The following is a 21763-nucleotide window of genomic DNA, read 5'->3' as shown; positions in this document are numbered from 1 at the left end:
TCTGTTTATTGCCAACACTTCTGTCAGATCTGCAACAGGCAGATTCTCACTCCTAATGATGCCAGTGTGAGCTGGAGAGGTCCCTGGAATGTGGTGCAGGGGGGAGCAAAGGCAGCCGGCACGGGGCAGGCTTTTGTTTATTTCATGGGATGTTGGAACACTGCAGAAAGCTGCTTCGACAGCCAAGGTTGCACATGTCTGCAGCTGGAGAGGGGCAAAAAGCATCAGTGCCCTGGAAGGACAGGATTTTGTCACAAATTTTATGATCCCCACTGCCAGTCCTGTGCTTCAGACACTCGAATATGTGAGACTTCTTAATTGATTAAAAGACTCGTGGTTTTATTTCTATATTTTTGAGCTTTCGTGGCTCAAAGAATCTATAAATGGTCTAATGAAATACTTCAAATTCGTGAATTTAACTTGACATTCAGCAAAAATCTTAACATTGCCTTCAGTTGGCTCGGTGGGCGTCTTGCAGGCACTGCAGACATGGAGCAGCAGGTTCCAGAAGAGCCTTGCTGATTTTCTGCTCAACTTCCCCGTGGGTAGCAGATGTCACTCCCGGGGGTTTATCGCGGGTTCGGCACGGCTCGGCTCCGGCAGAGCCCGGCCCGGGAGCGCGCTGCCCTCTTGCGGGGCTCGGCAGCACCGGGACAGCTCCGGCACCTCCGCGCTCGGCCCGCCCGCCTCTCCTTCCCAAGGGGCTTTAATCCCTCATCTCGTTTGCTGCTCAGGGAACTGAGCAGTGCATTTGTCACCTGCCCACCGGGGTTTACGTGCAGTTTCCGGATGGAAAGTTGGAAGCACGGCTTTGAATGGTGCGGCTTTGTCAAGGGAGAGCGAATTCTTCAGGCTTTATTGGCGGAAAAGCAAAACAGGCTCGGTCCCTGCATGAAGCTGCAGCTCAAGTCAATGGAAGGAGAGAGAATTTTTCATTCCTTGATAATTACAGCAGATGAGCAAACCATGACAACCCTTTGCCCACTTGAGTTTATAATCTAAATGAAAAATTTAAAACCCCCTTCACTTGTATTTTGTTTGAAGTTCTGAAAAACGCTACCTGCTGACTGTATCCAAATGTACTCTTCAGTTGCCTGTGGAATAGCTGGATTTTCCCAGCAATTCCAGAGGCAGCAATCTCTATTCAGCTCTGACCCAGGTAGAGGAAGCATTAGTACGTGATTAATGTACTTAAAACTTTGTTTCCTTCACATTGTGCTCATTGTGCTCCAGACAGCGCCTTACAATGGGGAGGCATTCATGCGGAGAAGCACTTAATGAGATGCGTGATAAGCAATCGTTCCCTGCTTTAGGATTTGGATGGAAGTAGTTTAACTGAGTTAATGAAATGATTATTTGAAATTATTCTAACATGCCTTTGTCTTTCGTTCCTTCTCGTTGAAGACATGACAATGGATGAAGTCCGAGAGTTTGAACGAGCCACTCAGGAAGCTACCAACAAGAAGATTGGGATTTTCCCACCGGCAATATCTATCTCTAGCATTTCCATGCCTTCCTCAACCCGCAGTGCTCCATCTAGTGCTCCATCAACCCCTCTCTCCACAGATGCTCCTGATTTCCTAACAGTTCCCAAAGATCGGCCTCGGAAAAAGTCTGCTCCAGAAACTCTCACTCTTCCAGATCCATCGAAAAAAACCTTCTAAATTAACCCTGCATGTTTCCTCCTGATAAGCCATGTCTGCCACAGCAAGAGTGACATAACTCAATTGCTACAAAGGTCGTGGTGGTTTGTTGGTTGGTTTTTTTGTTTGTTTCAGATAACCTTTCCCGTGTGGAAAGATGACTCCTTTCCTCAGACTTGATCCTTAAAACCTTATGAAAAGTGCATGCAAGAGAAAGTAGTTTATATATTCCTAAAGTAGTGTTTCAAGCCATATGGTGCATCTTACTGACACCAATGGAACAGTCTGAGGGGATGCTATAAACGAAAACCAATCTTTCTGTAGCAGTACTCTGCCTGCAAACCCTCATCTAGGTCACAGCATTTATAATTAGGAGTAGGTATTAAGTAAATCTGCCAAGGACTTCTGAGGCAAATTAGTGCCAACTAGAATGCAGGGTTAACAGAAAAAAACCCTCCCATTTTCTTCTTTTATAACCAATTTTAAAATCTTTCCCACTCTCAGGCTTCTCCTGTGTGTTCATAAACCTTTGACCTGTAACACATTGTACTTGAACACCAACAGATCCACATTTTGCTTAATATGACTCAGGATTTGGGGCCTAAAACACAAACCACAAATCTTTTCAAACCTAAAATATCACTGTATCAAAGCCCCAGCTGTAATTAATGATACTGACTTTGAGGCCATTGAACTATTTCTACCTTGCACAGAATTTGTAACAGGAACCACCTATTTCTTGTAGATAATGTATTTTACTATCTCTCCCCTGTCCTTTTGTGAGCTCAGAGTGTTGGTGTTCATCAATGGTGTTCTGTGACATTGGAGAAAGCAGCTGAATTGTGCCAGTTGAGAAACAAAAGCAATGAATTCTGTCTTTTCCTCGCTGGAAGCAGAGCAGTAGTCAGGCTGGGAGACCTGAATGCAAAAGGAAGACAACAGGAGACTCCTTTTTCTTTCCTGCCTCGCATCTCTGCTAAACAGAACAATCTGACAGAGAGCTGGGTCCAGGCACTGCCTCCTTTGGGGAAGGGGGACAAAATCAGTCACTTCAAAAAGCAAACTGGGGTGGGTGATGTTGAGGAACCAGAAGTGGTCTTCCTGGTGTGTGTGTGAAATCACTCCTCAGTCTCAGGAATTCAATTGTTGACAAGGATGTTTCCCAGAGGGAAGTGTAGATGGTGGAAGGAGAAAAATAAATGGCAGGAGTGGTCTCTTCCTTCCCTCCTCTTCAAAGCATGAACTGGGTGAGATCCTTTCCTCACTGCCCCTCTGTGGGACACTTTGCTCTCCTCCACAGAAGCTGCTGCAGCTCCTTCACTTGGTGACATCAGTGAGCCACTGTCCAGTTCCCAGGGAATGACAGCTCCTACCTGAATCACCATCCCAGTGGGTGATACTTTGTGCCACCACTGACAGTTCCTGGATGGAGGAAAAAAGAGACTTCTCCAGAGCTGAGCTGTCCCTGAATATTTAACACTCAATTTTGCCCAAACCTGGGGCACAGTGGCTGAAATGCACTGAGCTCCTCACTGGCTGCAGCTGCAGCACAAGTTTTGTGAAATGAGTGGTATTTAGGGAGAGATTTTAGGAGCAGAAGTAATTCTACTGCCAACCTGCACTGAAACAAGTGTTCATTTGTCTGATAGTGCAAATCCTGCAGCCAGCAAAATCCAGGAGCTCTCTGCAGGTTTGCTGTGGTCTTGCATTCTCCCATGTCCTGTCCATGCTTGGCTTTGCTCTTCTTTCCAGAGCTGGCAGTTCTGACTCATTGGTGACCTGATGGGTGATGCTGTTTTGTTTAAAAAGAAGCTGCTGTAATACTGCAAACAAAACTTTCCCACATTGGTTTATGATTTCAGATTAACAAGGGTGCACATTATGGAATCATAGGATCGTGTGTAATTTTTTATTGTTATTATTTAGTATCAAGATTGGAACACTGGCAGCAAAGGGAAACCTTTAAAAACAAAACATTGTTTGGTTCTTTTCTCATGGCCTGACTTTGGCCCATACAGAAATAGTTCAGGTCTGCTCCACCTGAAAGTCTGTTTCAATGGCTTTTTAATTTGTCCAAGACAAATTTGCTCAGCTCTGTTCAGTGTCCTGGTGCTCACATGTCACTGTTTCTATTCACATTTTGGAATCTGGGTTTGACACAGATTATTGGAGCACAGCAGTTCCATCTTTACTCGTGTTTAACTGATTGATTTCCAATACATTGATCATGGTATTAAGTAGGTTTGGGGACAAGTCATTTGTGAAAATCATTGAACAGGACAGATTTGAATGTCTCCTGGCAGAGGTGTAGGAGAGAGACAGGGATCCTGGAGTGTCAGAGTGACAGGACTCTCCCTGCTGTGCCCAGCTTTGGTGTCCCCACACTGGATCCACCACTGCCAGGGTCAGGAGCAGCCACTCTGCCTGTGCTGCTGCCTAGTCAAGGCCAATTACAAGATCTGTAATGTGTCCCTGCTTTGGATAAGAATACCCCAGGTTTTCACTGCTTGTGGAAGTGCCCAGTGCTGAGTTCTGCCTTGTTTTCCCCAGCAGTCATCACCCATCTGGTCAATGACAGGATCTTTAAATGCCTTTTTCTGTTTGGTTGGCTGCTATTTAGGGTAAGACAGCTTTTTCTAGAATATTCCCAGCAGGCACACGAAATGAAATGAGAAGGAAGGTCTGAGTATTTCAGTGTAACACCTTGAGGAGAAGGGATTGTTTTCAGTGCTGATTTTCTCCTTTCTGTTGTGTTTTCAGACATGTTTATTAGGATTAAAATAGAGAGTTTGCAAAAATAAACGCTGTGATTATTTACTGGTGCAGCCTCAGAGCTTGGTGAACACAGCCTGTGTTCCTCTTCTCTGCCACAGTGACAAGAATCCCGTGATGCAGCCCTGCTAGGACTTGGCAAGGAATTTTTTATCAAGGAGAATACAGTTCAGAGCAAAAACTGTGATGAGTTTGTTCAGGTTTCTATGAAAACCTCCAGGATTTGCTTGTACTTTTGTGTATTTTGGATGGAACAATCATTACAAAACAACTGGCAGTTCAGTGCAGCTTCAGAAGGGCCAATCTCCTAAAAAATCCAAAAGGGAGGGACCCACAAAAGCTGTTCCTGAAACATGTACTTAATGGGATTTCTTATGAATGTAATGGTTAATTTTGTAAAGGACTGGATAAATACTATGGAAAGAACCTATTTGACCTTGTTCTTTGGCTTTTTTGATTATTCTGGAAGGTGACTTTGTGACATCTAGTAGCCAATTTGCATTAATTGCTGCTGTAGAGACTTTGAAACTGAAATATTTGTTCCTTGAATTTCAGTTTGTAACAGGACCGCTATACTTTGCTAAAACTGCTTTGAAGCTTGCTGCACTATAACTTCAAAACAATGTGTTATCCTTTGAAATAAGCCAAATGTATATGCTTTTTATGAATTAGTGAGTGCAGTAAGAGAGAATTCAAAATCTTGTCAATAGGAGATTTTCTGTTGCCATTGTTTGGACTTGGTTTTCTATGTGTAAGTTAAAATTGCTAAATAAGTCTAACAATGTTTTGCTTTAAATGAACAGCATGGTCATTGAATTATGATATCCTGTAGTTTTGTGGTGTCACTAAAGCAGGTTTTATTGGTTTCTTTCATTTCTGTGATAATTCCACATGATTCTGTTATGTCCAGTAATTAATTTCTCTTATTTAGAGCATTGATGGCAACATCAGGCAATGCATCACCACCATCAAAGAAGGACCAAGTCTTGATTTGCTCTGCACGTTCAATAGTGCAAGGCTCAGCAGGAGAATCTGACTGTCATTTTTCTCATATCACTTAGTTTCTGGTTTTTTCCAAGTTATTTATTATTTTTAATATTGTATTTCTCGTTGCATTTTGTTGTAAATAAACTACCAACAATTATTCTTTACAACGGTGGCTGTTTTCTCTTACTGGGTTTCCTGTAGGCAGAAATTCCTCATTAACAAGTAACACTGGCATTTCTACCCCAGCTCTGAAAGTCACTTCCTCAAAACTAAATAGCACAAAGAATTAACTTTGTGGGGAAAATTTAAAGCACTTACAGCCTCTCCTGGATTCTGTTGTGCCCCAGCTCTGTAAAAGTTTTAGCGGGGCAGGTGCCCCATCGGTCTGGCATTAGCCCATTCACTTGTAAATGACCATTTGGTTGACAAGGCAGTTTTTCACTGGGGAATCTAATTCTTTATGCAGGGTTTGGCAGCTCAGTGTTGTACCAAGTAACTGGAAAATACTGGAAAAGAGACCACTCGAATCCTCTCAGGCTTGTCTCCAAGTCAGTTAATTTGAGTCAACAGAAGTTTCCCTCGCACAACGGTTCTTTATAAGCTCTTACACAGAGACTCCCTCCATAGAAACGGAGCTTTCCCCGCTCCAGAGGAACGGCAGCGCTCATTCAGGAGGGAAAAGCTTCCGGGCAGCGTGGGACAGGGCAGAGGGAACAAAGAGGGGACTGGAACTGCTTTAAATTGGAAATCGCACGGCTCCAAGGGGACAGAGCCCGCGCACCCCCGGGGACATCTCGGCAGCCGCTGGGTCACGGTGCCCGGCCTTGCCACCGGAGCCAGGTGTGCCCGAGCAGGTGGGGCAGGGCCCAGGCCCAGAGTGACCCCCAGCGACCCGCACTGACCTTTCACAGCTTGGGCTCCTGTTCTCGGGTAGGGCTGCACTGAAATCTGGACAAACTCAAAATCCCACACGGGAAAACACAACGCGGTGAAAACCCGAACGGAACCCTCCGGCTGGGCGGTCAGCGGGGCCGGGCGGCGCTGCCGAGGGGACAATCCCCGCCCCGTGCCCTGCCCTGGGGACAATCTCATCCCCCAGTGCCGCTGGCCTGGGACAATCCCCACCCCATTCCGCTGCCCAGGGGACAATCCCCGCCCAGTGCCGCTGCCCTGGGGACAATCCCCCCATGCCTCACAGGGCACTCGCACGGGCGGGGCCGCGCCCCAGGACAGCCCAAGCCCGGCGGGGCCTGCCCGTACCGTCAGCCCCCGCGGAGCCCTCACCGCCCGTCCCCGGGCACATTGGCGGGCACGTGACCGTCTCATTAACATACACGTGACCTTCTTACCAGAGACGTGACCCCGCTCATTGGCGTGCACGTGACCCATTCATTAGCGTAAATCTAAGCCCTCATTAACATACAGCCGGCCCTGCCGTGGGAACGCCGCGGGAGCGATGGGCGCTGAGCGCGGAACGCCCCGGGGACACCCGAGTGAGGGCAGTGCCCGCGGACCCGGGAGCGTCCCACCGTGGGGCGCTGTCCCGAGGGCAGCTGCTGTCGCTCTCCTCAGCTCTCACAGTACTCAGAGCCCCGAACACCTTGGAAGCGCAGGGGCTCGCAGCCCTCAGCAGGGGCTCGCAGCCCTCAGCGGCAGCCGCGCTGCGCGCTCGGGGAAGGCGAGGCCCGGCCGGGCAGCGCCGCACGAGAGCAGCGCGCGCTCCCTGTCGCGACAGCGCCGGGCCCGTCCCGACCCCGGCCGGCCCCGCCCCGGGTCACGCGCGGGCGCGAGCATCGCGCTAACTCTCGCGAGAGCGGGGCCTGGCCAAGATGGCGGCGCTGTGCGAGAGCTTCACGCTACGCGGGCCGGGCCCCGGCGGCGGCAGCGGCCCCGGCCCTGGCCCTGGGCTGTGCCTGGAGCCGGGCCCGGGCAGCGACCTCGTGCTGCTCACCGAGCGCGGCCGGGCCGCTACGCTCTTCAAGGTACTGCGCGCGCTTGCTCGGGGGCGGCAGCGCCGGCCCAGGCAGCCCCGGCATGGGGGGTGTCCCGGGCAGGGCCAGGGCCGCGCCGTTTCCCGTATTCCCTCTCTCCCGGCTGTCCGGGCCAGGTCCCGCTGTCCCCGGCCGCCGTCCCCGGCGGGAGGAGGGGCGGGGAACGGCTCCGGCCCGGGAGCGGCGCTGGCCCAGCCCGGCCATGATCTGCCCCCTGCGCTCCCCGCTGCCCCCGCTCCCTCTGCTCGGGAACGCGGGGCGGCTCGGGCGCTTGTTCGGGTATTTCTCCTTTTGCTGATATTCTCTGTCCATTCCCCGTCCCCAAAACCACTTTCCCGAAGCCACAGGTACGTGTCCCTTAAATGCCAGGTTCTGGGCTGTCAGCTCAGTGTCAGCTGCCGTCCTACGGGCAGCAGGAACACTTTAGTTTGCAGCACCTGAAAATGAGAATGTGTTCTGGTCTCTGTTATTCAACAGACCATAATAAGAAATTTTAAGGCATGTATTTGAGTTTCTGTGTTTAGTTGACTGTCACATCCACACAGTTGGGAATTGTCGTGACAGGACAAGCAGGAATGGGTTTAAGCTGACAGAGTGTAGGTTTGGATTAGATATTGGAGAGGAGTTGTTCCCTGTGAGGGTGGTGAGGCACAGAGTGCCCAGAGAAGCTGTGGCTGCCCCTGGATCCTTGGAAGTGTCCAAGGCCAGATTGGACAGGGCTTGGAGCACCCTGGGACAGTGGAAGGTATCCCTGTCCATGGCAGGGAGTGGGACTTGGTGATCTAAAGTCCCTTCCAACCTAAATCATTCCATAATCTAAGTGGGTTGATGATTCAATCTCCTTTGGATTGTTTATTCTCACTGCCAAGACCATATGTGACAGCACAGCTATGTTGTAAATACACCCAGTGTACTCCTGAGGGAGGAGAGGGGCTCCTGCCCTCGCCTGTAAATCACACAGAACAGGGGTTCAGACTGCAAAATCCACTGCTCCTGGTCTCAATAACTCACTTTGAAATAGGAAGAGAAAAAACACAAGTCTGTGTGTGATTGTATTAGTCAGTAAAAATAAATAATACTAGTGATAAAATGAATATTTGCCCTGTGAAAAAGCCATGCCTTGTACCTGTGTTTCACATCATAAATCCTTTAGACTGTTACAGGTCAAAGTTATTTCTTATGTGAAAAGAAATCTCATTAATGTCGAATTCTTTCCTGTTATTCTGAAATTGTTGGTGTTGGGGGGGGGGACAGGAATGCTCAAGAGGAATTTCTGAGTAAAGCATTTTCCATATTTTAATATTCTAATTCAGGTCAGATGTGGCTGCCTCACATTTCCTTTCTGTCACGAGAGAAGTCCCCAGGGTGTTTCACATGTTACATTTGAATTGCACTGTCTTTGTTGTGACTCTGTAGATTTCAGATCAGAAGCCCCTGGGCTGTTGGTCGGTTAAACACGGGCAGATTCTCACCTGTCCTGTCGTGTGCAACTTTGAAACCCACGAGTACATTGCAGTTCATGATGACAAGGTGAGAGCCTCATCCTTTTAGAGAGGAAAAAAGGGTTTGGTGGGTCCTCCTGAGAGAGTGTAGGTAGGAAAAAATCAGCAGTGTGACATTTCTGGTTGAAAGTGTGGGGAGCTCTCAGCACTGGTGATGTGGAGGTACCAGTTGTGGGTTTCTCTGGCTCTGGATTGAAGGCACTTGAGACAGTAGTTCATGTTCAGACTCAAGTGTTTATTGTTTCTTACCAGTAAAACAGTCTCACTGCTGTGAGTTGGGCAGCTTTTCATTAGAAGGCACAAAATGCCCAACAATCTCTTGTTCCAAGGTCTTTTGAAACTAAACTATCCAATTAAGAACTGACACCTGGATTATTTTCCCTTTTACCCCAATAACTGATCCCAAAGAGCCCCACTGGGGACTTTCTGCCCAATTACAAAATGCCACCCAGACCCTTGGAGAAGAAGGAAGAAGCCCAGGACAACACCCTGTGCTCTCCATCTTGCTTCCATCCACAACTTTCTAAAAATCCCAAAACATCAATTTCTCACCAAGTGATCCACCTACACTGCTCTCTATAATCTATTTCACACTTTGGTGGGTTCCAGTCTATCTTGAAGTCTGGGAAACTTTCTCCATGAATGAGGGTCAAAGTCATTGCACCCGTGGGGGTCAGGGCACCCCAAAGCAGTCAGAGAAATATTCCCAGTGCCCTGGGTTTCCACAGTGACACAAGCAGCTTCTGTGCTGAGCACCATGGTCTGGTGGCCCTTAGACACAGGAGATGCTCAGTGCCTGCTGCATGCACTCCCTAAGGATGAGTTACTTCTGTTGCAGCCTGGGTGACATTTACAGCTGCATGGTGGTGGTGCTGGAATGGTTACAATAGTTCACAACCCCATCCTTGTTTTCCTGCTCTTGTTTCACAGTTAAAAGTTTCTCTTGTGTTTATGTAGCATTTGCTTAGATCATGCTGAACCTTTGGCTTTTCATTGTTGTTGATGAAGTATCACTGCTGGCCTTGCATTGCTTGTGAAAACCAGGCCATCTGGATCTCACCTCTCTCCAGCACTCTTACCTACTTTAATTCAGAGCTCTGCTGTGTCTTTTTCTTTATTCTCTCCTGTCCTTTCTTTCCAGCTCAGGATTTCTGAGCTTGGTTTCTATCCCTGCTGTTTCTGCTCCCCCCTGGGGCAGTTCCCACTCAGGTTGCTCTGAATGCTCCCTGTTTGTTTTCCTCCTGTTGCAGTTGCTGGTATTTTGAGTGCTGAGAAGTCTGTGTGTTACTGTTTTACCTAAAAATGATGCTTCCCTTAAAGGTTTTAAGAATATGGAAGAATGAAGACATGAACTTGGACAAAGCCTTTAAAGCAACAGTAAGTGTCCTTCAGGTGTTCTCTTCTATGTGTTTTGGATCCTGGTGGAGGGAAAAACTGCTCCAGTTTTCATAGTATTGGCCATATTCCATTTTAGCTTAACTTGTGCTTCGTGATGTTGTGGAGTATTGCAAGGAATCCACTTGCACTGACTTTATCATCAGAATATTTCTCCTAAAGTGATTTTTATGCCAAGACCAGCATTTCTGAGGACTTTCTAAAGATGATGATTTGTGTTCAGTTACAGATCTTTGTGTTCTGCTTTTTGATGTGTTAAACATCACTTTGTGTGTTGCTCTAGAGCAGTTGTGTGACCTCCTGACCCTGTCATGTATTTTCTGATGTGATTCAGGAATGTGATGTTCATCAGGACATTTTCCTGGCTTTTTTTTTGGTAGTGATTTGCATTATTTGTGGCATTTCAGCAAATCAGCAACATTCAGAGCTACTTTATCAAGAATCTTAAAGCTTCATAATCTTTCTGTTTAAAGTTTATTGGCAAAAGTGAGAATAATGAACAGAGCTCTCAGTTTTCAGGGCAGTGTATTAGAGAACAGAGATTTGGTTTTGTTCTTGCAGCTCTCAGCAGATGTGTACAGGATCCACTCCCTGCCCCAGGGTGGGGCCCTGGTGCTGTTCAGGGGAGGGGCTGTTCGGACCCTGGATGTGCTCCTGGAGGCTCCTCAGCAGGAGATTGAGAACCTCATCTCAGCTGAGGCCATCAGGTCAGTGGGGCCACTTTGTGGGGGTTCTTGCTCGGGGAAATGACTGGGACTGTGAAAGTTGTTCCCTCTTTTGAGGAGATGGGGGACAATCAAAGACCAAGATCATGGAGTTGGGTGTTTTCTTCCAACACTTGATTTTTAAAATCTTAGAGTTATTTAAAGAGATTTCCTAAAAACTAGAAGGTGTCTGGTGTATAGTGATAAGACTTTATACATGAACCTAGAATTTGGAGGATGTTCATCCAGCTTTCTGCTTTTAGGTGGAGTGGAGCTTTTATGGAAGGACAACAACCTGTCTTAATTTTCACTACTGAGAAAGTGAGTTAAATACTTTTTATTTAAAAATCTCTCATAGCAGAAGACCTGAGTGTTTTTTTCAAAATCCATCACTGGTTTCATTTGATTGTAAGAGCTTTTAGTAGAATCATTATCCTGATTTAATCAACACAGCAGTTAAATGGAAGCTGTGTTGCATTCAGGGCTGAGAAGCTGGGCTCTCAAAGCTGCAGAGAACAATTAATAATATGAGGTACAGTAGACATTGTGTGACTCTTCATTGCTCATTGTGAGGATCTATTAAATAGGATGTTTGTGTTTAAAAAAGGAATTGTACCTGAATCTGTCTTTATGCAAATGCTTCTTCCTGTAAATCCATTTGTGGCATCAAATAAGAATTCTCGTTATCCAAATAATTCTGCATGTCCTATAGAAAACACAATTTCCTAATTTTGCACAACATCCAATGTTAAGCAGTACTGATATCTGAATTTCTGTTATATCTTCTTTGTGTAAATTAAGGGAAAATTTTCTTTTCTTTTTTTTATTTTAGGATAGGAATTTTTTTGTCTATGTACAGAAGCCTAAGCTGGGTAATCTACACAAATACAAGCTTGAACAGCAGGGATCAGCCAAGCCACTGTGTTTCACAGCACATATAACAAACCAAACTGTCACACTTCTGTGTTTGTGTAAGTTCTGCTTGTTAATGGGTTGTGATAATGAAGCAAAGAATTGTATGAAAGGACAGAAAATGTTCATGTTTATGAAATGCTGTTTAATATTTTTAGTTTTTTAAACTTTCTAAAGCAGCTACAAGTAGTAATGAAAGATTCCTGATACTTTAATGGTTTCAACTGTTCCTACCTGTGATCACTGTACCCTGCAGATCTCTCTGCACCTTTATTGCTGTACTTTTATTTTGCTGCTTTGGATTATAATAAGTCCTTTAAATATCCTGCATTAATTCTTCTTTCAGCATTCACTGGATATTGGGGTTTTTTTGGATGTTCTTTTGCCATATCATATCAAACAGGTTTTTTCTACAAAAAAAAATTGTAAAAGAGTGATTGTTATCTTTCTTTTGACAGATTCCAATAACTCTGTGTACCAGGTTCTGATACCTCTACAGCAAGATACTGAAGAAGAAGAGGAAAAAGAAGAAGAAATTTTGTCCAAGTCACTACTACTAAACCTTTCAGTATCTGGAGCTGTTCTGAAAGGAACATCTTTGGTTGTCCTGGACAAAGACCACATTGCAGTGTTGGGCAGTCTCCCTGAACCTGGGAAAAAGCCCAAAGGTAACTTGAAAAATCATATTAAGATATTGTAAGGTCTAAAATTTCCTTGGGCAAAGCACTGGGTGTGAAAACTGTGCTGTCCCTCTTGTCCCAAACTCTGGTTTAAAGCTCTTCACTGGAAAACTAACATTTCTATGGACTGAGATTTAACCTGGGTGATGTAATTCCTAATGCTCAATACTGGCTGAGCTGCTTTGAAACAGTTATTTCTGTTTCCTTCAGCGTTTGTAATTGAAAGTAGCAAAGGCAAGTGTAGTGCTCATGTTGCTTTTTGGTCTTTTACTGTTACTTCCCTCAGAGTGCCTGACCATATGGAACACAAAATTCCAGACGTTGCAAACCTCCAAGGAGCTGCCCCTGGGGACCAGTGGCCAGGTAAAGCTCAGCCATGGCTTTGGGGTCCTTGGGCTTTGTGCTTTTGGCAGCAGGGAAGGGACTGCTGGGCTGCAGAGCTCTGCTGCTGCTGGAGGAGCAGTAATTGCAACTTGTGCTGAGCAGCTGATGTGCACTTTCTGTCAGAATATTCATGGGGAGAGTGGTGGCCTGTAGGAATTTCTGTGATCATTTAGTACTTTGTAATTTCTCATGATCATGATTGTTTGGTGTGAATTAAAATCACTGAACACAAAACCCAGCAGTGTCTGTTCTGTTCAGGCAATTTGCTTCAAGCTATTCAAGAGTCAAATAGGTGAAATGACAGCTAAGGAATAAATGCACTAGGGAACCAGAACAGCTGATTGCTTTTGTCTTAAAATTGCACAAGAGGAAACTTTAAAAATGAAATTTTCAGAGGACTTATTGCTTTGGAGAAGCCTCTATATTTTAGGAGATCCCTGGAAAAATACTCAGCATTTGTAATTTCTGTATTTAAAATCAGCAGGTAATGAAGGTTTTCTAACAAATGTTAAACCTACCACAAATAACTTAATAATAAATAATAAAATAATCTGATCACTGACTTCCAGTTGAAGCTTACAGTAAGGAGTTACACATCAGTGCAGGAACTCACTTTTCTGCTTATCTCTTTTATGATACATTTTAATATTTTGCAGTTGTGGTGTTACGAGGAAAAATTTTTTCTAATTCATGGGAAAGTGCTGACTGTAATTATGTACAAGTGTGAAACATCATCCTTGGCAGCTGCTGTGGGAAAGCTCAAGGACAGTCAAACCCTTGGTAAGATTTTTTTTGTTTGTTTTTTTACAATTACAGTGAAAAGATCTTGTAAAAGGAAGATGTCTGAAATTGATAAAAATTATTTTAACACAGTCCTATAAAATTTATTAATTGAATGTAAACAGCTCAAAGCAACTTCACACTGTGCTGTGTTCCTGGCTGCTAAATTTACTGGTGCTGGGAACACCAAAGCACACAAATGTCTGAATTTATTGTGGCTTCACTTAACCTGGGTTGTCATTCAGATACTGGAATTACTGAGAACACTGGAATGCTGGTGATGAATACTGAGGACAAAGTGAAGTGCTGTTTCCTAAAAAGTATTTTAAAGAGTTTGTGGTCAGATAGAACAATGTAAAACCTTAGTTTGTGAACTTCAGTTTAAAATTCTACTGTCATAGTGGTTTTAAGCACTGCAGTGGTAAAACATTGCAAGTAATGCTCAGGATAAATTGTGTAATAACTTCTCTTGCTCCCAGAGGCAAAATGGAGGAAGAGTGTAAAAAAGGTCATAAAATTACCCACTGCTGAAATAAAACTGGCAACTTTCTTGGCATAAAATCACTTGCATTATAGTTTAGAAAGTATCTATTAACATAAGAAGTTGATGCAATATTCATACTTCAATAAATGTGCTGTAAGTGTTATCTTCATGTAGTTTCATTTGTGTGTTCCCAGATGTGTCCTCATTTGTGAACTGGAATACCCTGGAAGATGAAGAGCTGGTGGTTTCCTTTCAGTCCCAGGAGTCTGTAGCTCTGAAAGCAGAGGCCAGAATGAGTGTAAGTTAGCATTATTGGGGTCGTTTGAGGTTGTTGTCTGTCTTGTCTCTTCCCCGTGCTGCTACTCTTAGGTGTTGCAGCAGAAAGAAATTTCACTTTATCTGTTACTGATTGTTTCTAATACAATTTCTGAAATTAGAGTTAGTAATTGTAGTCTGGACAGCAAGTTGACACATGAAGTGTCCTTTTATTTTGCTTGAAATTCTTAAATATTTTGGAGCTGAATAATAACTCTGTTTTTCTTCGCCACAGTTAAGATCAAATAGGAGCACTGTTGCTGGACAGTCAGGGACCTTATCAGTTGGGCAGCTCTTACTAAGACTCAAAGTAAGTAACCCAAATATCCTCAAGTAGTTCTCAGAATATTTTAGGTGTCTCTTAAGCTGTTACCTCTTTCCATGTCCTCTTGCACATATCAGGTTGACCAAGCTGCCTTGAACAGGTGAGATGAAGGATATTGTTATTATCATTATTGTGCAAGAACAGCATTTGGGCATGATGAAATTAAGTTTTGTCATAGGAGTGTGTTATAACAGCTGAGTTCTGGAAACTTGCACAAATTTGTTCATTTTTAATGACAGTCTCTTACAGTAAATAAGGGAGGATATTTCATCTGAACTTTGCTTGTTTATGTTCTTATTTATGACCTTAATTTTGTTGAAGGCATTTTGGCCTTCAGAAAGTCAGAGGAATTGTCAGGAATTCCACTGTAAATTCAGCAATCAGCTCTTAGTTCCTTTCTAGAACTTGCTGCAAGTGCTGTGATAGGTCACACAGGAAGGGAAGCTTATCTACAGTTCACCTGTGGCTGGACACCTTGGGATTGTCACTGATGTAACAGGTTATTAATGAGCAATTACTGCTTGCCTGAGTTCAGAGTGAGGAATCTCCTCATTTAGATCCTTAATGCTTGAGAGAATCCATCCTATCCAAACATAGAGTGGTGAGGGATTTCTGTAAATTGTTGTAACTTGAATTCCAAAATAGATCTGCTTCTACTTAATGCCAGCTTCTAATTAATGCCAGGGTAGTTGTCAAACATGTGCCATGTACTTCTGAGTTGCACAGTACTTGTCTTTTCCAGGATGCTTCTAATTATGTGGTGGAAACTGAATTGAAAAAACTGATGGCAAAAGCACCGACCCCAGACCTGCAAGCCACCATTGGCTGTGTGGTCACTGCCCTTACAGACAGATGTAAAAGAAATCCAAAGTTCTACCCTCAAAATTTACTGCAGGAGATCGTTGAAACCCGTGACTTGTCCTACAGGTAGTGACTCTGCATTTTTTAAAGTGTAAGGATAGTCTTTAAAATTAAAAAAAGTAGAAATAAAGTTCTTTATAAGCTGCTCTTGAATTATCAGAATTCAGTACCAGAGATGTTTATTTTCTGATGAAGTTGGTGTTTTGCATAAAATTCCATCTGGGGAGGAAGATTAGTACTACTACCTTAGTCACCAGTGTAGTTCTCAGTGTGGATGGTGCAACCTAATAATTTCATATTCTTATAGTTTATGTCCAGATTTAATGGCTGTTGCTTTGGAGCAAAAAGACCTGCATCTGTTACAAATGTGCCTAGAACGGTTTCCAGATATTCCTGAAGAAATTACTTATGCTTGCCTGAAAGCATTTTTAAGGTAATTCAAAATCAGCCTTTCCTTTTTTTCTTCACCAAATTTTAGTCTGGTTTTGTTTTCATAATAAGCTTTGTAGAGTTCATTATATGTGTTGATGGCATTGCTGATTTTAAAGCTAATAATTAAAAGTGTTAAATGTCTGAAATTTTCATCTACAGCGTGAGTGAAGACCATCTTAAAAGTGTAGATGTAAATCTAGATTCTGCCATCTGTTACGTTGATGTTGAACTCAACGATATGGAAGTTAAGACTGAAATTCTAGAAAATGGTTTCAGTGAAGAGATGGACCAGGACATGTGTGATACCAAAATCCCAAAGGAAAGCCGGAGTGTTGGTGAATCCTGCCCTGTTGGGCTTCAGAAGGCAGCATTGCTGTATCCTCTGGGTGCTGAAGGGCAGGCAGAGCTTTGCTCATGCTGTGCATGTTTACATTTGCTATTGCCAAAAGGCACATCCTCTGTGATTGCTCAGAGTTTCTGAGTTCTCATAAGAGCTGCTCCTACTCAGTAGAAAAACTGTTTAAAATCTAAATTTAGAATGTATCTACACCAATTTAAACTTAGTTTTATTACACTTTTGCAATAATTTTTCTCTACTTCAGAGCAAAGGGATCAGTGCTTTGGATATTTGCCTGTTGAAACACATCAGGGAGTTACACTCTTGTAGTGGACAGAGCTGTTCAAGTTAAATCTATTGTAATGGTTCAGTTGCTGTAGATATTTCATGATAGAAATAAAATTGAAATAGAACTTCTCTCAAAAACTGAAGAAATATTTTCTTTAGAATTCGCTCTGGTTTGAAGAAACTGGTATTTTTCCTGCAATGTTATTCCCTTAATGGCACTACACAGAAATGCTGTTCTCCATTCAGCTTACACTGAAACATTTCTCTTGCCTCACCTGAAAAACCTTCCAGCACAACAAGCTATTGTAAGTATTTTAACATTAAAAAGTATAAAAACACTTAATATTTCGTGGTGAAGGAAAGGGAAAAGATTTTTTTCTATTGTATATGAGAAATTCACTGTTCTTTCAGGAGTCTGAATAACAAACCAATGCAGAAAAATGAAATTATGATGCCTAATAAGATTTAATATTAAGGAATATCACATTTTTCCATATACTTAGGTAATTTTCTTGATATTTCTAGTCCTTGGTTATTTTAGAAGATGTAAGTAAGAAACTCTCTTTATGACCCAGCATACCTGGAAAATGTTCATATTCTGTTAGCAAGTAATAATACCTTCCCTTGATTTGGATGTTTTTTAAGAAAGAAAAAAGACACAGTAATTTAGTCAGTCCTATCAGAAACAGAAGTTTAGAAAATATGAGAAAAAAACTCTGTATAATCCCAAATGTACTATAAATCTAGATCGCCTCAGTCTAGGAAAAAACCTTCCAAACTCCCCTGTTTCTCAAAATCTGAAATATAACTTCAAGAACTGTGTGTACCTGAGCATATGTGTGATTTTCCAGTGATTTTGAAAAACCCCACACATCACAGCAAAGCTGATCTCAGCTCTGACACATCTCCTAGAACAGTGATCACCCCTGAATGTAATTTACACTGAATATTGCTGAGAATTTTCAAACATCCAGCTCTGGATGGTGTAAGAGAACCATAAAACTTGTTTTTAATGTGTAGTATACAGGCATCTACATTGCATTCAAAAGCAAAAAGTAGAATTTAAAAAATCCTTATGAATATTACCATGTGCAAGACAAAACCCCTTGGTCTATTGAATGTTTGTCCTTTACAAATGTTCTGACTTTTCTGCTTTCAGCTATTTCTCAGGTATTTATATTACCTGTATGTGAAATGCAGTGAAAAAGTTAACACCACTCTTCCTGGAATACGCTCTCCCACAATAAATCAGGTGAGCAGCTCATTCTGTGAGCTGTGCTTCCTTCTGTTTCTGGGGTGTGTAACTGGGAGAAGTTGGGAATATCTAAAATCAACTGACACCTGCATTCGTTCTACAAAGAACTGTCCATCAATGTAACCTGTGTGAAATCAGATGTAACACTTTAACTATCAAAACACAAATATACCTTAAAATATGCCTGAACATATGATCACATGCATTTTGCAGCAGCTGTTAATGTTTCAGAATTCAGCTTTTAAAGGCAAATGTGTGTTATTTCCAGACTGGGAAGTGTAAGTGTACTTTTTTGTTTCTCTTCAGATCATGGATTGGATGTGCCTGTTGCTCGATGCTCAATTCACGGTCATGGTGATGCTTCCAGAAGCAAAGGACTTGCTTTCAAACCTGCATAAGTTTGTGAGAGCCCAAGTAAGTTGCATCTTCTGGGATAATTCTTTGGTTTTTAGTTGGATTCAGAATATGGATGTTGAGAACAGGGGAAGACAGACAAGAAATTATATAGTGAATCAGATAATGTCTGTGTTCCTCTGTGTGCTCCTTCCTGAGCATGAATTGCAGTTGCCTCTGTCTCATTTGGATTTCAAAAGCTGCTTTATTTGGTTTAAATATCTTAAGCTGTGCAGAACCACAGATAGTTCCACAGTATGATGATGTATGAAAAGAATTAAAGTGTGTTTTACTATAAATGTCTCTGTTTTCTTCTTTTCAGGTACGGTTCTACTCAGAACTCAACAAGATTGAAGGAAGTTTGCGGGAGTTACAAAGACTGAACCACCTGAGAGAATCTCAGACCTATTCCATTGAAGTGCTGGAAATCATTTGAATTTGAAGCTCATTAACACATTTATTTTGTATTGATTCCTTTTATGACAAGGATGTATTAGCACTCCATATTGGGGCTGTCAAAAGTTGTTTTCTACATAGGAGGAGCCTGGTTACTCTGTAGCTACATGGGAGTTGTAAGTTTGAGCCTTGTGTATTAAAATCTCTCTTTTTGACTGGATGAGAAGCTGGATGTTTGCTTATATTTTCATGTAGAATTTTGATACATGATCATGAGAACTTCCTAGAATACCACACGATTCTTGGCTAGACACAAGGTGGTTGTGGCAGAAGTGCTGAGGGCATAACTCGCTGTCTTGGGCTGTGTAACTTGGAAAGAGCTGCACACAGTTAAAAGGCTCGAGTCCCTTTGGAAGGTGACATGTTTAGTTGTATTTATACACTGTCAGTACCAAGTGTATGTACAAGTCTGAAAAAAACCTCTGCAGTAGCAGCTGAAGATTTATAGAGTGGACTTCTTGGCACTGGTAGTAAGTTGCTTTCAATATTTTGGACAAGAAAACTTATCTTGAATTTAAAATAAGAACATTCTTGCCTATATCAGTTTGTTTTCTGTAAGTACTTTCTCAACTACTGAACACCTCAACTTAGTGTCACCTATGCTGCTTGAATTCTAGCATTTCAAAGTATATCTTAGATTGATTTTGACTCTCTTTGGAATACAAAGTGATCAACTAAAGTTTTATGCAGACAACATTTGTTGAAGATTTTACAGGTGTCTGTTGACTTATTCTTCTGATGAGGCATTCACTTAAAGCTGACTTGTTACAACATACTTATGGGACTATTCTGGAGTAAGGAAAAATGCATAATGCTGAATTATAAGGGACAGATGCATTTCCTGGAGTCAAGTTTAAGGTGGACTGTTGGGGGGGACAAGATAATCAGTAAATTTTCAGAACAGCAAATATTATGTTATTTTTACTAATTATGTGATGGAATATTAGTAGAATTCAGCATATCAGTATATTGATATACTTTGGTTTTCATCATCTAAATAAAATGACAATTGGAACTATATTGAATTCCCTCAGCAAAAGTCATGTAAGCCCTTCCTTCCTCCCTGCACCTGACTTCCAGTCTCCTGCTGAACTGCAACGCTGTGGTGTCTTAGAAAAATGTCTGTGGAATTGATTTGAGAGCTGAACACCTAAATACAATTCCTAACACAAGTTATGAAATAGTTTGGAGTGAAGGACTGGACAAAAGCATCTCAATAATTTAAGCAAGAGCATATGCTCACTTGTTCTGAATGCCATCCAGCTGTAGCTTCAGTTCTTTCCCTTATCCTTGGAGAAAGGAGCCCACCCAGACAACAGCTTGGAACAACTGGGCTGTTCATCTTCTCCAAAGTGCCTTGTCAAAGGAAGCTTCTTCTCCGTCTGTCCTAAGGATGGAAGCAGGGTTGAGCTTCCACCCAAAAATTCCTCTTCCTGCTGTGTTCAATTCACTTATAAACATGCTCATTGAACTACCAGCAGACTCCAAATAGGAGCTCCACATTCCAAATCAGTATATTCCACTCTACTGAGTGGAATGGGGGCAGATCCTGGGGTTGGGGTTGATTTCTCTACTGAGCTGTGTGTTGTAAAGGACTAATTTATATCCTGTCCCTGAAGGTAACATTCCTCTCTGTGCACCCATTTCTCCACCTACAAAATGAAAATTCAGTAAGCACTTCCACATCACCAACTGATAAGGGATGGGATTAAGAGACACATACTCTGGTTCACAGTTCAGAAGCACATGATTCTCAGCACCTTTGATCTACCACAGATACACAAAATCCACAGTATTTTGGAGGTGTTAATGCTCTTAGAATGCTGCAGGCTGTGATTGGTGCAGCAGGTGCACTAGGTACCGTTGCTAGATTCTCAGTGTATAGATGGCATAATGCACAGGTGTTTTTCCCTTGATACCAGAAGGAGATAATGGAAAATGTGTGTCTGTATATTCAAGTATTTAAAGAGTTACCACAACCCTCTGCCACCTTGTGAGAGGCAGCAAAAACCAGCCCCACATAAGCAATCTGAAGGTAACTTGAAAAGGTTCAAAATACAAATTGAGTAGAAAGAAAGGTGTAAATGGGGTTGGGCAGTGTTGGCTGCTGCTGTGTGTGTGTCATCCTGTGTTCAGGGCTTTGGGCCTGTGCAGCTGCAACACTGAATATAAAAGAGCTGCAGATAAAAAGCTGGATATAGAGTGCAAATTGGGCTAAACCCTGCAGCCATTGTTGTGTGCTTGATGCTGTGGCAGGTTTGGGGGTTTAATGAGGTGCTCGGCCTGAGCAACAAGTTAATGAACAAAAGGACTTCAAAAATTGCTATTGAAGAATGCAAATTTAATGATATATTGGACATGTCGCTGCCATGTCTGTGGCATGACCAGCGTTGGGTTTTACCTAGCTCGGATGTATAAGCAAGGGACTGAAAGAAATGAACGTGTAAACAGACTGATTTTCTAATGATAAGACTTCTGGCTCTCTGAAACCCTGAAGCTGTCTCGATCTAGCAATGAAAAGGAAGGCTGGTTGTAGGAAATAAAAGATATATGTGTGCCTTGGGCTGACTTTCAGTTTGTACTGCTTTCGCTTATGAAACTCATACCCTGAATTCAAGTGGTGGCATTGGAAACCGAGCTGTGCAGCTGGTTTTTGTTGATTTTTAGTTCTTTGTAGGCTCTGGCAAATGAGACAACCAAAGGGGATACGAAGCAGAGGAAGCCCATCTCTTTTCTTAGCGCTCCAGAGAACTGTGGAAACAGCGAATAGAGAAAGTGGATGGGCAAAATGGTGATGGTGGGTCCGTCTGTGATCTCAGTGTTTGCTTTACACGGGCGCTGGCTGTGTAAGAGTGAGCTGTAAGAGG

The 21763-nt window shown here is 43.0% G+C and overlaps 3 protein-coding genes across 3 annotated transcripts in view; 2 read left to right on the top strand and 1 right to left on the bottom strand.

The window, feature by feature from the left end:
- Positions 1-1547, top strand: part of PITPNC1 (phosphatidylinositol transfer protein cytoplasmic 1) — a 77261-nt gene extending 75714 nt beyond the window's left edge. Inside the window, exon 10 of the mRNA XM_059864149.1 lies at positions 1405-1547. Within this exon, the coding sequence (XP_059720132.1) occupies positions 1405-1410 (6 nt within the window). The 3' untranslated portion in view covers positions 1411-1547. The remainder of the gene's footprint in view (positions 1-1404) is intronic.
- A 735-nt stretch (positions 1548-2282) lies between these two features.
- On the bottom strand, positions 2283-7126 carry LOC132336534 (uncharacterized). Its single transcript, XM_059864148.1, has 2 exons — positions 6305-7126; positions 2283-3435 (listed from the first exon to the last, which is right to left on the bottom strand). The coding sequence occupies exons 1-2, from the start codon at positions 6789-6791 to the stop codon at positions 3278-3280; spliced, it is 645 nt and encodes a 214-aa protein (XP_059720131.1). The 5' UTR covers positions 6792-7126; the 3' UTR covers positions 2283-3277.
- Positions 7127-7216: 90 nt separating this feature from the next.
- On the top strand, positions 7217-19056 carry NOL11 (nucleolar protein 11). Its single transcript, XM_059864137.1, has 18 exons — positions 7217-7384; positions 8810-8923; positions 10216-10272; positions 10852-10997; positions 11258-11315; positions 11827-11965; positions 12365-12574; positions 12873-12949; positions 13627-13750; positions 14429-14532; positions 14785-14859; positions 15617-15801; positions 16043-16168; positions 16327-16542; positions 17019-17097; positions 17952-18044; positions 18354-18461; positions 18763-19056. The coding sequence occupies exons 1-18, from the start codon at positions 7232-7234 to the stop codon at positions 18874-18876; spliced, it is 2178 nt and encodes a 725-aa protein (XP_059720120.1). The 5' UTR covers positions 7217-7231; the 3' UTR covers positions 18877-19056.
- Positions 19057-21763: the final 2707 nt, after the last annotated feature.

This window comes from Haemorhous mexicanus, chromosome 20, assembly GCF_027477595.1.
Source record: "Haemorhous mexicanus isolate bHaeMex1 chromosome 20, bHaeMex1.pri, whole genome shotgun sequence".
NCBI classification, from domain to species: domain Eukaryota; kingdom Metazoa; phylum Chordata; class Aves; order Passeriformes; family Fringillidae; genus Haemorhous; species Haemorhous mexicanus.
Note: the sequence above shows the minus strand (reverse complement) of the source record. Positions and strands in the feature narration are given on the sequence as shown.

Bases quoted from the DNA above. Each gene is read 5' to 3' on its own strand.
- LOC132336534 (XM_059864148.1), bottom strand. From the start codon at position 6,791: ATGGGTCACGTGCACGCCAATGAGCGGGGTCACGTCTCTGGTAAGAAG. The intron at 3,436-6,304 runs GTCAGTGCGGGT...TAAACAAAACAG, and splicing joins AGGAGCCCAAGCTGTGAAAG to CATCACCCATCAGGTCACCA.
- NOL11 (XM_059864137.1), top strand. From the start codon at position 7,232: ATGGCGGCGCTGTGCGAGAGCTTCACGCTACGCGGGCCGGGCCCCGGC. The intron at 11,966-12,364 runs GTAAGTTCTGCT...TTCTTTTGACAG, and splicing joins TGTCACACTTCTGTGTTTGT to ATTCCAATAACTCTGTGTAC. The intron at 14,860-15,616 runs GTAAGTAACCCA...TGTCTTTTCCAG, and splicing joins AGCTCTTACTAAGACTCAAA to GATGCTTCTAATTATGTGGT.